This window comes from Labeo rohita, chromosome 16 (genome assembly GCF_022985175.1).
Source record: "Labeo rohita strain BAU-BD-2019 chromosome 16, IGBB_LRoh.1.0, whole genome shotgun sequence".
NCBI lineage: Eukaryota > Metazoa > Chordata > Actinopteri > Cypriniformes > Cyprinidae > Labeo > Labeo rohita.
This window is the reverse complement of record NC_066884.1, coordinates 9,203,615-9,220,539: the sequence shown is the minus strand read 5'-3', so window position 1 is coordinate 9,220,539 and position 16,925 is coordinate 9,203,615. Positions and strand designations below refer to the sequence as shown.

The 16,925-nt window shown below is 36.0% G+C and overlaps 1 protein-coding gene across 3 annotated transcripts in view; it reads right to left on the bottom strand.

The window, feature by feature from the left end:
• Window positions 1-881: 881 nt before the first annotated feature.
• Window positions 882-16,925, bottom strand: part of si:dkey-22o22.2 (neural-cadherin) — a 146,399-nt gene continuing 130,355 nt past the window's right edge. For all 3 annotated transcript variants that reach the window (XM_051131281.1, XM_051131282.1, XM_051131283.1), the window contains 12 exons: window positions 15,328-15,563; window positions 13,516-13,793; window positions 13,167-13,381; window positions 11,642-11,769; window positions 11,201-11,328; window positions 10,660-10,783; window positions 8,603-8,950; window positions 8,241-8,505; window positions 6,435-6,615; window positions 6,104-6,357; window positions 4,471-4,628; window positions 882-2,892 (listed from right to left, as the gene is read on the bottom strand). In XM_051131281.1, coding sequence (XP_050987238.1) covers window positions 2,416-2,892; window positions 4,471-4,628; window positions 6,104-6,357; window positions 6,435-6,615; window positions 8,241-8,505; window positions 8,603-8,950; window positions 10,660-10,783; window positions 11,201-11,328; window positions 11,642-11,769; window positions 13,167-13,381; window positions 13,516-13,793; window positions 15,328-15,563 — 2,792 coding nt within the window. In that variant the 3' untranslated portion in view covers window positions 882-2,415. The remainder of the gene's footprint in view (window positions 2,893-4,470; window positions 4,629-6,103; window positions 6,358-6,434; window positions 6,616-8,240; window positions 8,506-8,602; window positions 8,951-10,659; window positions 10,784-11,200; window positions 11,329-11,641; window positions 11,770-13,166; window positions 13,382-13,515; window positions 13,794-15,327; window positions 15,564-16,925) is intronic.

Here is a 16,925-nt window from a genome sequence, read left to right as displayed (position 1 = left end):
GCTGTGTCTGGCCACATTTGAACTTTTCAAACTTTGACACAGTGGAGTTTCGACTTCGGCTGCTCAATACACCATACATTCATCTGGTGTTGTGACAGCACACCAGCATCAGAAATGATTGGCATCACACACTACGTCCCTCACATGAAAAGACAAAGAAAGAAAAAACCTACACGATGAATATTCATGGCAGAATGCAGATTTATACCGCTGCTGACCGAAAGTAATGTAACTTATGCTCTTTTCGCATGAGCGGATTTGTGATTCATTGGCACATCAGTCACCTATGAAGTCTTTCGGTGTCTTCATGACCCTCTTTTGGCAAATTTATGCTTCAGAGTTAAAATTCAGAAGTGGGCGTCCATCACTAGTGCAGCTGGGTCCATTAAAAGGAGAGTTTTGGTCAAGTGCAGATTTATAAAATGTTACACCCTGATCAGTAAACTGCTGGGAATAATGCTGCGCTCCATTCAAAGGTGTATGTGGGATCTATTTAGTTTCAGTGACTTCCCACCATATAGCCATGTTCTGTGGTCTGATTCCCAATGACATGAAACAAAATGGCTCTGCTGGTGTATGATGATCCGGATCAGATCATTTAGCGTTTTACACACCTGTCACTGTGAACATTGCTAAGCAGGTTTCATCAGCGTATAAATGTAGGAAATTTGTCTCATTGATGCAATAAATGTTTATTGTTAACTGGGTCATGTTCAAGCAGGGTTCCCACACTTCCTGACAAATTATTCTGTGCAATTTCCATGACATGTCCATTTGTTTACCAGTAATTCATGATTTATGACTTTAATCATTTAAATTTATTTAATTAGAACTTTTTAAAATTATGACAGCCTTTTTGAGATTCTATAGAATTTAATAAATTATTTTCTATCCTTAGAAATTATTTTATTTTATTTTATTTTAATCCAGTACTATAGGAACCCTGTTTAAGTGGAAGTCTGGGGTCAGTAAGATTTTCTAAATTATATTTATTTATTATTATTGTTAGTTTTTAAGAAATTAACTTTTTTGACTTTATTACTGCATTAAATTAATCAAAAGTGACAGTAAACATTCATTACATTGTTTAAACATTGTTCTTTTTAAGTTTCTTATCATCAAAAAATCCTAGAAATTCAGCCTTGCCAAAGGAATAAATTACATTAAAAAAAAAAAAATTAAAATATAAAAAGGTTAATTTAAAAAGTAATAGTACGTCACAATATTAATGTTTTACTGTATGTTTTTTTTTTTTCTTTTTACAATAAAAAGATCTTACCAACCTCAAACTTTTGAACAGTAGTGTGAATTCATTTTGGCAAAATCAGAGTTATTCTGTTTCCATGACATGTCCATTAGGTTCCAATGATTAATGATGACTTTAATTTAATAATTTCAATTAATTTCAATTATTAAATAATTTATTTTAATTATTTAATTTAATTATTACTTTTTAAAAATTATGATGGCTTTTTAGAGATTTTATAGAATTTATTAAAATTATTATTTAATAATACAAATTTAATTTAATTCAATTTAATTTAATATTATTTTATTTTTGTTTTATTTTATTTTATTTTATTATTCCAGTGCCATGGGAACCATGTTTAAGTGAAGGTTTGGGGTCAGTAAGATTTTTTTTAATTATTTGAATTTTTATTATTGTTATTTTTTAAGAAATTAACACTTTTATTCAGCAAGAATGCATTACATTGATCTAAAGTGACAGTAAAGATTCATTACATTGTTCAAACACTGTTCTTTTAAAGTTTCTTTTCATCAAAAAATCCTAGAAATTCAGCTTTCATTCAGCCATCAAAGTAATAAATAATTTTTTCTTAAATCTATTAAAATATAAAAACATTATTTTAAAAAGTAACAGTACATCACAATATCAATGTTTTACTGTATGTTTTTTTTTTTTTTTTAAACAATAAAAAATGATCTTACCAACCCCAAACTTTTGAGCGGTAGTGTGAATTCACATTTTGGCAAAATCAAAGATCCGTGCAAGCTTCTAAGATGGAAATTTTTACATAAAGTGACATTCTAATGCACATTTTCACAAATAAAGCAGTGAATTTCTGAGTCAAATGGAATGCAGCATTAGTCACTTGTGTTCACTAAAATGCACCTTAATTGTGACGTGCTGGATGTGACCGTAAGTCCTGATGATTCACTGGCTTTGTTCCCTATCAGAGCACAAATAAATACAGTATATCGAATATTTCACTCAATAAATAAAACAAATCAGTCCTCTAACTTCAGCTGCTCCTCGCTCTTAAAGCTGTGTGACTGTATCATGATGAACACAATCCGTTTCTTAGGACACTTTTTTTTAGCGTTCAAACCGGAACCCTATAAAGGCTTTAAAACACTAACACAAAAACAAACACTGGGTTTGAAGTCATTCGGTTATTGTTGTTGTTGTTCCTGGCTTTGGCTTTGCACCGTGTCCATGTAAGGGACGGCCAGCTCAGGTCGGCGATAGAGCTCACTTAGGCCTTCGAACTTGGAGCCCCAGCGCCGTAGGGAGTCGTAGCTGAAGGCCTCCTGTGAGATGGCCGATCCAAGAGAGCTGAGGCTGCCCGCGCTGGAGCCCATTCCCTCGATGCAGTACACGTGGTAGGTGTCCATGGGGAATGCCAGGCTGTCGTTGTCGGCCTCCCAGATGATGCGCGACACGTAGCTCTTGAAGTCCATGGAACAGTGACCGCCGCAGCTGGCATTGTGGTGGTAGGGAAGGGTGGCTCCGTTGGTGATGTTTCCGCATGGGTGGACCTCCTCCTGAGAGCCCTGGGATGACTTGATGAGGGGGGCTGTAGTGCAGGAGGAGGACTGGGACAAGCTGGAACACAGCGGCCTCTTCAGCTCGGTGATGTCATAGGCGTTCTATTGGACACACAGGCGACAAATTTAATTCTGGGAAAGCCTTCAGACTTACAAAATGTGAATACACATTAGTGTGGTCGGTATGATTTTTTTAGAAAAGTATTTGTATCTTATGCTCACAAAAGCGTCATTTTTTAGATCAAAAATACAGTAAAAAACTGTAATAATGTGAAATATTATTACAATTCAGAAGAATTGGTTTCTACTTTAATATATTTTAAAATGTAATTTATTAATGTGATGCAAAGCTGAGCAGTTATTACTTCAGTCTTTAGTGTAACATGATCCTTTAGAAATCATTCTGATATGCTGATTTGGTCGGATTATTGTTGCTTCATATTTTCAAGGTATTTATATTTTTAGGATTCTGTGATGAATAGAAAGTTCAAAAGAAAAGCATTCATTTGAAATATATACATTACCAGTCAAAAGTTTTTGAACAGTAAGATTTTTAATGTTTTTTTTAAAGAAGTCTGCATTTATTTGATCCGAAATGCAGCAAAAACAATACAATTTTTAAATATTTTTACTATTTAAAATAACTGCTTTCTATTTAAATATATTTTAAAATGTATTTTATTCCTGTGATTTCAAAGCTGATTTTTAGCATCATTACTCCAGTCACATATATTTTTTTTTCAGGTTTCTTTGATGAATAAAAGGTTCAGAGGAACAGCATTTATCTGAAATGGAAATCTTTTGTAAATTTAAAAAAATATTAAAAATCTTACTGTTCAAAAACGTTTGATTGGCAGTATACATTTTATAACAATGTAAAAATATTCTGATTAATTTAATGTGTTCTTGCTAAAAAAATTTATTAATTTCCTTAATTTATAAATAAAATAAAATTAAATTAAATTAAATTAAATACAATTAAATTAAAATAATAAAAAAAGTACTAATCCCAAACTTTGTCATATGCAAGTATATATAAGCTCTCTCATTTATTTTTTACAATATTTTTATATTTGTATATTCATACTATTTCTGCAGTATACAGTGTGTACCGTATTTAAAGTTTTTGTAAATAACAATATTTAACATCTCATTATTTAAATAGATTTCAAATTTGGATTTGAAATGCAAAACAGTTGTATTTCAACTGGATGCCACTCTGAATTATAAACTGGATTTTTAAAAAATACAATGTAATAAGGTCAAGTGACAACAATATAGCTGAATATAGTTTAATGAAGTCATTATTTTTGTTTTCTTGTAGCTTGATAAAAAAAAGTTGAACCACTGATATCACATGGACTATTTTAACAATGTCCTTACTACCTTCCTCAGCCATGAACCTGGTAGTAGCCGTCTATGCAGGGTCGGATTTCATCAAAAATATCTTAATTTGTGTTCTAAAGATGAATTAAGGTCTTAAAAACAGAGTTTTCACATTTTTGGATGAACTACCTCTTTAATCATGCTGTGCAGACTAAACCTCTAAAGTGCTGAATGCTGCCACCTAGAGGATGATGGCACTGCAGTGTAGATGTTGACGGAGGTCATTCCCCTGACCTAAGTCTTACTGAAAGTAAATCAATATCTCCCCTTGGCTGCCCTGTGTTAATGGAATACCTGGTCCTGCTCTCCTCCTCCCTCCTCGTTGTAGTTGAGGATGTTCTCCCGGATGTCCTCCCAGCTCTCGTGCTCCGCTGGGATGTGGTAAACACCTCGCTTGCGGAACTTATTCCGACTGCCCTTCTGATTCCATACGGTCACCGCCACGAGCACGGCTGCAGAGGACAGAGAATGAGAAATTAATACAAGAATGATGAAACCAGTTATTAAAAGTGTATTTTTGTATAAGCATGTATGTTTAATAACGTAAATGGTGGTAAATCCTTTGCATGTTTTAATTCCATAATGTGACATGCAATGAGGTCCTAAAGTTTAAAAACTCTGTTTTTTAAAAGAAATTAATACTTTTATCTAGCAAGGATGCACTAAATTAATCAAAAATAACATGATGTTCTTTTGAATTCTTGATGAATTCTATTCATCAAATGTATCCTGAGGAGCAAGTCAGCATATTAGAATGATTTTTGAAGGATCATGTGACACTAAAGACTAGAGTAATGATGCTGAAAATTCAGCTTTGTCATCACAGGACAAAAAAAAAAAAAAAACATTTTAAAATATATGTAAATAGACAACGGTTCTTTTAAGTTGTGATAGCATTTTACAATATAACTGTTTTTAGTGTATTTTTCGTTCCAATAAATGCAGCTTTGGTAAGCATAAGAAGCTTCTTTTAAAAAAATAAAAAAATCATACCGACCTCAAACTTTGGAAAAGTAGTGTACTTCAGTAAAAAAAAAATAGTATTATAAATTAACAATGTATTTTACAAATAAAATGTATAAATTAAATATGAAATTATATTATTTACAGGTTTAAATAAGATTTTGGATACCAGATTTACAATACAGAGGTATACACAAATTTAATTTAATTTTATTTTATTTTATCATGTGAACCCTGTATAAGGGAATGTTTTTTTCAAATACTGGATTTGGATACCAGATTTACGATTCAGAGGTGTAGAAAAATATCATGTTTTGATAAAAGATTACAAAGACTTTGAAAGATTTTTGTCTTCCGAATAACATGCACGATGTGTAAATCATCCACAAAAAAAAGAGTTAAAAGAGTAAACAGGGTCAGTTTTGATTTCACGCTGACTTTTAAGTGCACAAGTCTGACCGCAGGCTTCAGCTTTCACCAGCTCATGCCATCTTGCCAGTTCATGGATGGTAAGACTCCTCTTTTCAATTAAAGACAGATCAATCCAAAAATAACCCGTCATTTCCTGCCAAATTTCTCTGAAGGCCATAAGCCCAACCAATCCCATCATCTGGCAGCACGTTTCTCATTTTTGCTTCAGTTGATGAGTGATTTCTTCCTGCCTGCATGCAGTAATGCTTTAAAAAGGATTTGTGTGTCTGCTTGTGATGTGGCTGATGGAGTGTCAGAGCTGGCAGAGAGGCCTGGAGGGCACTGCCAGCCTGTCACGTCATTGTTGTACCTGTCTAAGGCTTGAGCGCACACACACAGGCCCGCCTCGTCACTCTTACCTCTGTGTGCTGGCTCTCTATTGACAGTTTTCTCAACAGACTAACACAAAATAAAAGGGGCTCATCACGGTGCCACACTGATGACAGAGACATAACAACGCTTTCATGAAAAGTGTAACTTCCATGACAGTTACCGAAAAAGACGAGTAGACACATGCTGATGGCTAGGATCGAGCTTGGACTGAGCGCGGCGAGACGGAGAGATTTGACCCGGCCGATTTCACACCACTGGCCCCTGAAGCCCTCTGGACAGCGGCACTGGTAGCTCTTGGTGGAGTGAGCCAGGCAGGTGCCGCCGTTACGGCACGTGGTGGGGCCGCAGGGGGACGGGGCGCAATGCAAAAGACCTGTGACCTCATCCACCACCGCAACCTGATTGGCTGGACACCTGAAGTGAGAAAGCAGATGTTGAGACAAAGGAAGAAGCATTTGACAGTAGGAAACCATGTGGGAGAGAGTGTTCACCTGCACTCATGTTTTCTCCACAGGTCGACGCAGTACAGTGGACTCAGGCAGGGTTTGGCGCTGCAGGCGTCAGAGTGACAGCCGGGCACGACTCCACGGCGCTCCAGTACAGTACTGAACTCTGTGCCCTGACCATCCAGCGGCAGAGAGTGACCGTTCAGTCTGACATCCCGTATACATCCTGTATGGTAAAAAATATGGTGAAAATGCTCATTTGTTACTGTGACTTTTATTTCTATTATATAACGTGCACTTGGGACTTTATATTGACTGTCATTTTGAATTGGAACTGTAACTTTGATCATCTGGTTTATTTTGCAATAATGACCACCTGACTGTGCATAATCTCACTCATTACAGTTACTTACTAAATAAATAAATAAATGGACATTTAAAATATTGTAAATATTTATTAAAAAATATATTTAAACTACTGTTCAAAGCTTTGGGCTCAATAAGAATTTGTAATGTTTTTGAAAGGTCTTTTATGCTCAGCAATGCTGCATTTATTTCAGCAAAATTACAGTAAAAAACAGTAATATTTTGAAATATTATTCTAATTCAAAATAGCTGTTTTCTATTTTAATATATTTTAAAATGTAATTTATTCCTGTGATGACAAAGCCGAATTGTCAGCAGCCATTACTCAGTGTCACACAATCCTTCAGAAATCATTCTAAATCACAGAAATGGCTCTTTTGTACTCAAGACACATTTATTTAATAACTATATTATAACCTTTTTATTATCAATGTTGAAAACAGTTCTGCTTAATATTTTTGTAGAAAAGGAGATAAATATTTTCAGGATTTTTGGAAGAATTAAAAAGTTCAGAACAGCATTTATTTGAAATGGAAATCTTTTGTAATTTTATAAATGTATATATAATATATTATTTTGTCCTTGCTGAATTCAAGTATTAATTTATTTAAAAAATAAATACATAAATAAATAATCTCACCCACACCATCCTTTTGAACAAAAGCTGAATTTTTATAATCATTACTTCAGTCACATGATCCTTCAGAAATCAATTTATTCAATAAATTATTGTTATGTTGAAAACAGCTGACTAGAATTTTTCAGGTTTCTTTGATTAATAGAAATTTCAGAAGAACATAATTCATAATTCAAAGCATCCTTACTAAATAAAAATAAGCTTTTTAAGCTTTTTATTTCAGATAATGCTGATCTTTGGATCTTTTTATTCATCAAAGAATCCTGAAAAAAAATTCCTCAACTGTTTTAAATATTGCTTATAATAATGATCAAAAATGTTTCTTGAACAGCAAATCAGCATTTTGAGATCAGAATGATTTCTGAAGGGTCATGTGACATTGAAGACTGGAGTAATGAAAAAAATTATCTTTGATCACAGGAATAAATTACATTTTAAAATATTTTCATATAGAAAGCAGTTTTAAATAGTAAAAATATTTCACTATATTACTGATTTTGGTTTACTTTGGATCAAATAAATGCAGGCTTGGTGAGCAGAAGAGACTTTAAAAAACATTAAAAATTTAACTGTTCAGAAACTTTTGAATGGTAATGTACATTGTAGGATTTGTTTGACAAAGTCAATTCTATAGTCTAGAGGTCATCATACAAATATATTTGACCTCAAAATGCGGAGGCTAACCAATCAGAATCAAGCATTCCAGAGAGTTGTGTAACTAAGTAAAATATTAAGCTTTAATCTTCAAAAGTGAAGAAGCAAACAAATTCACTCTCATCATGAGATAAACTAAGCAACTCGTTGATTTGAATTACAGCAATGAGGAAAAAAGGGAAGAGAAAACCCACCCTGAAAGTCTCCCTGCGTGTTTGGAGTGGCGCTGTTTCCCAGAAACACACTGGAGGGGTGAACTACTATTTCTTTCTTTAAACCCAGGACCCCTGTGACCTCTCGTGAACCCCCGCCCTGCTCCAGTCGCAGGGTAAAGATGTTGTCATGTCGATGAAGACTGACGAAGACCCACTGGCCGTGGTTCACGCGATGACCTGTTAGTTTCAGAGAGTGAGCGCCGTCCCCAAGGTTAGCACGGACAGTGAGGTACCCATCTACGATCTGAGAGACAAAAAGACAACACAGCGTTATAGCTTTAAAACGTATTTGGTCACCTAAGGGAGGCTTAAAATAAATGCACATCATGTGTATCACTCACTTCCAGAATAATGAACTCGTTGGCGTCACGTGAGGCCATGCTGAGCAGGCTGCCCGTGGAGACGCGGGTTCTCAGCAGGAAGTGAGCTTGGGTTTTGCGTGGACTTCCTCCACCTCTCAGCTGGTACCTCAGCACACTGTCTTTTTCAAATGACCATTCAGAAAGGGCTTTGTCACACTTGTGTCCGCTATATCCAGGATGGCAATCACAGCTGAAGGAGCCCCATTCGCCCAGACATTTCCCATGGACCCCACAGGAGGGTCCTCCAGCGGTCAGACACACACCATCTGTCAGGGCACATCCCGGGGCGCTGTTCTCACTCTCCGCTGTGCTGCCGAGGTCGTACACCTGACAGAAAACAGACACGCACACACAGAAAGGCCTGAGTCAGCACAATGCTGAACCTTATTGATCCGTATCGACTCGTTGTCAGAAAGTGGCTCAGGTAAACGTCCGTTCTGTCCAAACAAAAGATTGTGGATTGAAACCTGAAACACATTCGGTCTGAAAGATGTTCAACACTGACAGATTCATTCATGAAACGGGAGTATAATGAATTTCTGCATTCATGTGTAAAAGACACAGTAATGCATATGTGACAGTTTTAGGTTTTATAAACGACTTAGAGCAGAATTCATTTTGTTTATATTTTCTGAATAAGGTCCATTGTCAGTAAATGAGTAACATATGTTTTCTTAATAATGCAACCATTTAAAAAACTAAATCTACAACATGTACATATTTACAAGTAATCCATCCAAATAGAATAAGTGCCAAATCCACTGAGAATAGTAGGCTGAAAATATTAAAGGATTAGTTCACTCCAGACTAAAAATTTCATGATGATTTACTCACCACCATGTCATTCAAGATGTTCATTTCTTTCTTTCTTTAGTCGAAAAGAAATTAAGGTTTTTGCGAAAAACTTTCCAGGATTGTTCTCCATATAGTGGACTACAATAGTGGCCAGTGGGTTGACAGTCTAAATTGCAGTTTCAATGCAGCTTCAAAGAGCTCAACACGATCCCGGCCGAGGAATAAAGGTCTTAACTAACGAAACGATCAATGATTTTCTAAAAGAATTCAAACTTCTATACTTTTTAACCACAAATGCTCATCTTGCACTAGCTCGATGTCACACATTATGTTATCATGCACACATGACGAACCTTCAAAAAAAGTCAAACGCCCTTTACAAAAAATGGTAAAACAATGATATCGGGTGATTTTGAAGTTGGAGGAGAAAATGAGATGAAGATTTTTGTCCTACCCTATCTTTTTGAACCAAAGTACACAGACAAAGAACTAACTGCATTTGACTTTTCCAACATAACTACATATGATAACACAGAGCTGGTGCAAAGAAGTACATAAATTAAATTTTAATTTTTATCAATTAAAAAGTATATACATTTTTATTTATTTATTTATTTTTTTTAGAAAATGACCAAGCAGTTCACTAGATAAGTCCCTTATTCCTTGGCTGGGATCATGTAGAGCTCTTAAAAGCTGCACTGAAACTGCAGTTTGGACCTTCAACCTGTTGGCCACCATTGAAGTCCACAATATGGAAAAAAAATCCTGGAATGTTTTCCTCAAAAACTTTAATTTCTTTTCGACTGAAGAAAGAAAGAAAGTCATGAACATTTTGGATGACATGGGGGTGAATAAATTAAAAAAAAAAAAAATTTTGGAAGTTAACTAATCCTTTAAGCCAAACATGCCCAAAATATAAACTTTTTAAAAAACAGTTAACTTAGTTTTTTCAAAATGTCAAAAATCTTTTTTTATTATTATGTTATCATGTTTTTATTGTTTTATTGTGTTAGCTGCATTTTTAGTTATGTTTACTTATCAACTGCAGTTTGATTGAGAATAATTAGAATGCACCATGAAAAAACATGATTTTAGAAAATTGTTAAAAATGGAGTTATCTGTTTTTGCAAATGAACTCTTCACATACTTTTAGTATGTGGTATAAATATATATATATTTTTTTGTTTAATGGTTTTGTAAAGTCAAAAACAAAAGTACCCCCTAGATAAATAAGTTTTTACCTGACTGTCCACCACCAGGTTCCTCATACATCCCACAAATCCTTTGTAATGGGGGTGTGACCTACGGAGTGAGTGTGTCTCTTTAACCCCACCCAACTGAAGAGGCTGGTAGACATCCAAAAACCTGAAGAGAAATAAAAACGTGTGGCATTAGTTTACATCACAGCCAGAAACTGATGCGTTAAAAGCTCAAAAAGATAGTAAGGACATCATAGTCCATACTGACATCAGTGGTTCAACCTTAATGTTATGAAGCTATGAGAATACTTTCAGTGCACAAAGAAAACAAAAATAACAACTTTAGCTCTTTAAGCTCTTAGTTTACAACACTTATGTCAGATGGACTATTTTAACAATGACTTTACTACCTTCCTTGAAAGTGGTAGTTGCATTGCTGTATATGCAGGGTCAGAAATCTCCCGGATGTCATCAAAAATATCTTAATTTGTGTTCCGAATATGAATGAAGGTTTGGAACAATATGAGGGTAAGTAATTAATGACAGAATTTTCATGTTTGGGTAAACTAATTTTAAATTTTACCTTTCACTGCCTGGCGTCTCTCCAGAGGCCTTGCACACTGACTGATCAGTCTCAAACATCTCAACTCCCAGGCCTTCCAACTCGTTCACCATGGCACCAGAGCAGTGGTCCAGAATCATCTGCACAGTCTACACAAAAACACACACACAATGACTTGACTTCAAGGCAAAGTATTACACCATCTAAATGCATGAGAGGTCACCTTTCATAATGGAATATTTTAGACTCAAATCCCAGAGGGCAAAAAAGCTCACAATCTGTCTAACCCAGTGTGAACCATTGAGCTACGTGATGATCTGGACTCTCTGACAGCTTCATGTCTCAATGAAATTGAGGTGAGCTTGAGAACATTAAGTAGTCAAACAAAAATTCCTCCAGGAATGGCAAATGCCCACTGTCTCATCCTGGTCACCTGACCTCTATTTCAATCTACGCTTGTACCTTGCCATCGCTGATGATGTCGAGGTGATGCCAGCGGCGGTCCGTGACAGTGGCTCTTGTGGACAGCTGCAGTGTTAGAGTCCCCGAACCGTGATTCACACTCAGCACAGGAGCTCCATTTTTCAGTTCTAATGAAAAAAAACCAGAATCATAGAATTGCATTCGAAGACACATAGAATATTGATTGCCAACACGTACACTGCGATTCAAAAGCATTTTCTAATGTTTTTGAAATGTCTTATGCTCACCAAGGCTGCATTTATTTGATAAAGACACATTGGAAAGCGTAATAATATGAAATATTATTACAATTACTATGTTTACAATTAACAATAGCCATTACGCCAGTCTTCAGTGTCACATGATCCATCAGAAATAATTCTAATTTGCAGATTTGGTGCTCAAGAAACATTTGTTGAGAATATTTGTGCTGCTTTTAATGGATACTGTGAATTAACAAACAACAAAAAAAAGGCAGTTCTGGACCTAAAGACATGTATAACTTGACATGTATAACTGTATAAATGTTTGTGCTATGAGCATAAATGACACCTCAAATCATGCAGCTTTTGCAGATTTTTGCCCAGATGAACATAAAATGGCAAAACAATCACACACTTTTGACCCCAGGCTCTTTGATCTCACTAGTACGCGTCACCTTTAACAAGTTCTCAAACTCATCACAGGAAAGCATATGACACCGGTACCGCAAACATGTGTGACATGAAAATCTAATGCCGTTTTATGCCCCCTAAGATTGGTTTTGACCCCCAGCAGTAAAAAATGCTTATTCGTAATCAATTTGTGGTCAGTTTGAAATTGCTGTCACTGCAGTGGAGGGTTTTGGCCCCAGTTCAATAAAAACATGTACCAAACTGATGATGTAAGCTTATGCAAGGCCACGGGAGGGTCGTTTCCTGAAATCATACGACCAGTTGCACAATACAGTATTGGACAGGTGGCACAGAATCTGAATATGTGACCTTCACTGGTGACTTGGGGTCAAGATCAATGCTGACCCAAACCCCATTCACACCACTGCTGACCACACACATTTACAAACATCTATAATTCATGGCTCCCTTCAGATTGTGCTTGTTGCCATTAATCGATTTTAGTAACACAATTAATTGGTAGAGGAAATTAATGTCATGCAGTGTAACAAGAGAATCTTAAATTATGAGGGTACTATGACAGATGTTTTCTCCATTATTAAGAAGGCTTTACTCAGGTTTTTTTCCCCATCTGAACAGTACATTTTCACATATGTGACCCTGGACCACAAAAACAGTCATATGGGTCATTTTTTTTGAATAAATAGGACAATATTTGGCCGAGATATAATTATTTGAAAATCTGAAATCTGAGGGTGCAAAAAAATCAAAATACTGAGAAAATCGCCTTTAAAGTTGTCTAAATAAAGTTCTTAGCAATGCATATTACTAATCAATAATTAAGTTAAGTTTTCATATATTTACAGTAGGAAATTTACAAAATTTACACTATGCGAAAATGCTATATATACCTAGCGCAATGAAGTCCTCTTTTTCTCCAGGCTGAGGTGTGCCCAATGGGCCATTGTAGAACAGCAGACCATTGGCTGCTTCTGTAATGAACTCCAGAGAGATGTGATTCTGGAAGCAAGGCCTTATAGGAGGGAACCATGCATAACCATTGCCGAGGAAACTGTGCTTGGTTTGCTGGCATTCTGGTCCATCAAACATAGGGGGACATTTACACCTGCAACAGATCAGCCATTACTTCACCAAAAGTAAAACTGCATGATATGAATAAACAACGTTTATTCTGTCATGTAGAAAAACAAGCATGCAAGCAAAACAAGATCTGAGTGTTAGAACAGTTGGCCATTTTACCTGTAGCCTAGTTCACTATCCACACAGGTGCCTCCATTCAGGCAAGGGTTTTGAGAGTATGAAGAGCAGTGTAGGTGAACGCCCTCTCGAGCGAGGCAGCCACACTGAGCGCTCGCTTTGGCTGAGACGGACACTAGAGAGACATTTCCATTGTTGAGTGTTTTAGGGGTATCACTGAATGCCACCTTGCTAAAGCAGCCACCTGTCTGACCGCAGGCCGCATAGGTGCACTCGTCCACCCCCACCTGTAGAATGGTCACACCCAAAGCAGACTCCAACTGAAAGAGAAGAACAAGTCCTACTTAGTTGACAATTCACAGGGTGTTTGATTGACAGGTGATCTGACCAATCATAACACAGACTCTGCTATTTTGTCTGACAAACAAACCAGTCAGGAGAGTAGATTAACACTGATGGACTTGAACTTGAAAAATGGTATGTATATGAACAAGATTATCTTCTGAATTTCATTAATTTTTATTTTGAGGTATAACTAGTAAAGAGGAAGAGATGATCGGTTCATGTGCCGCTTGAACTGAGGCACTACAATGGTTTGTCACGACACATTAAAGGGCTACAAATGGTATTTATTGTTTGAATTCCTTAACAAATGGCATAATTTGAAAGCTGAGACTGGTATGTTTCATACCAATCGTATCCTGTTTATTTACTAAAGTAATTTAAAATTATTATATGGAAAATAAGACCTTGGACATTCCACTAAAAATAAAAAAAATAAATAAAATAAATCCATCATTTGGAATGTGGTGCATATGGTATTGTTAACTAATATTAAATTAATTATTTTCGCTAATTTAAATAAGTCTAAAATTAAATAAAATATAGATTAAAATTTAGATTAAATTTTTTTAACTTAAAATTAGAAATGGTGCCTTGGGAACTAACTGAAATAAGTACTAAAATTTACTAAAGTAATTTAAAATTATTATATTAAAAAGAAGACGTTGGTCATTCTACTGAAATAAAAATAGAACAGAATAAAATTAAGAATTTAATATTAAAATTAAAAAATAAAATATGTCATTTGGAATGTGGTGCATATGGTATTGTTAACTAATATTACATATTTTTTTTTTGTAATTTAAACAAATCTAAAAATAAATAAAATATAGATTAAAATTTAAAATAAAAAAAAATACTAAAGTGATTTAAAATTATTATATTGAAAAGAAGACCTTTGTCATTCTACTGAAAATAAAATTAAAAAATAAAATAAAATAAAATAAAATAAAAAAATTGTTTTGTTTTTTTAATCCGAATCCATTATTATCCAAACGATTTACAAGAGGAACAAAGCAATGCAAGTCATTCACCATAATCATTTCTGTACATGTACATGTTAGTATGAGTGTGTTTATTTGTTCTGGACTCAAGGGCAGTCCATCACATCCCTCAGCAGTGGCTCTAAAAATGTCAGAGCAGCTTCCTGTGTAGTGCATCAACATCATCTCGGTGAGAGCATTAGCACCATGCTGGGCTGTGAAGAGCGCCTACTCTACACCTGATTTATAGACTGGTGGATGCTGCACAGGGAGCAACATGTTCTTTCTATCCATTCCTCCCTTTCAGAAATCCTGCTCGCTTCCCCTGCCCAAAGCGACAGCCCACCATCTCATTCCTTACATGAAAATGAAATATTTATTGACCCGTTGCAGTGTGTCTCTAAGTGCAGGTGTGAGATGCGTGTAAATGTGAACGGCTTCATAGACTCCATATCCGTGCCTATGTGAGAAACACAGGAGACGTGGATCGGTGTTAAAGTGTGAGTTTTTGTGCACTTGTCTTTGTCACCTTAGCTTTGTGCATGGCTATGTAGCCGTGGAGTTTCTCAGGCTTGTAGTATGGCGAGCCATGGGCGGCAAACCACACGCTGAGGTGATGCTGAGCTGGCTGGCTGCCACTGGCCAGGGTGAAGATGTCAACATTCTCCATATCAGTCTGGAAGAGCTCGGACAAGAAGCGGCGGAGACGCATGTATCGGCTCTCCACATTCTTTGATGCTCTGAAAAACTCATTTGCAGTCAAGTCTGCGCATAACAAACACACACATACTTGCCATCAATGTAAAACCCAAACATAAACATAACTTAAAATGTTGCATCAAAATGTAGACCTTATTTTGCAGGATTTTTTTCACGCTCTCTCATCAATGATAAGACTTCTATGCAAATGGCCTCTTCACATGTGAAATGAGTAAGAGCACTTACACAGGCTGCAAACTGCATTATGCTCATTTGTCAATTTCAGCTTGCATGTGACAGATTTACAAAATCTGCATTGAAATGTGATGCACAACTTTTAAGGTCAAACAAATTGATTGGACTTAAAAATCAGCCACTTTTATCTAATGGATGCAAATGCTGTACATTTTTAAAATGCATTTGGGTTTCTGATATCAGATATTCAGTGATAAGGATAAGGATAAAAATGATGATAAAAACACACAATATTTCGTTCCGTTCAACCTCCGTTAAGCTTTTCTAATAGGTGCTCAAAGTTCATAGGCCTATGGCCTGTTTTTTGAGATAAACAAATGTCTTCAAAGCAGTGATGGAGTACTCGAGTCCTGGACTCGGACTCGAGTCCGACTCGAGTCACTATTCTTTGGACTCGAGTCCGACTCGAGAATCCACTCTCTGGACTTGTGACTCGACTTGGACTCACGGATTGATGACTCGTACTTGGACTCGGACTCGAGGATATATACAATCGGACTTGAGCATTCATCACTTTGTTTTTGACTAAATATGTTATAAAAAAATTATATAAGGTGTTACACTTTTCCTGTTTCGTGCCCAAGACCGGCCGCGATCTCCCTTCACAGACACTGCTACCTTTCGCTCTCTTTGCTTGACAACACACTCACTGACGTCACTCACTTTTACGCTCGTGCAATGCATGATGCATGATTCGCGGGCTAAATGTTCACATTTGTAAAATGCAGAAAGACGTGCCCCGGATCGTGAAGTTCGCCTACGCGAATTTTGCTTCTAATGCTGGAAAGAGCAGCGCTAAATGTTGTGTGTGTAATCGCACAATTGAGGAAAAGACTGGGACAACCTCAAACTTTAACAGACACCTGTCACGGATGCACCCAGAAAAGTAAGTAAAAAGCTTTCCATTGCCTAACGTTAGCTTTTTTCAAAAAAATATTATTGACTAATGCATATATGATAACAAACAGAAGAAGCTAGGGTTAATGTATGTCTGGTTCAGATTACAGCATTTTTTTGTCTGTTGATAACTTAACGTTACTAGTCACTGTGCCAGATCAGATTTTTGCGATATTTGTCTGTTGCGATAGTCACTGTGTCAGATTAAACAGTCTCTCTCTCTCTCTCTGCATATCGTATTGATTTTTACGTTTTAAGTATCTTTAAAATACAGTG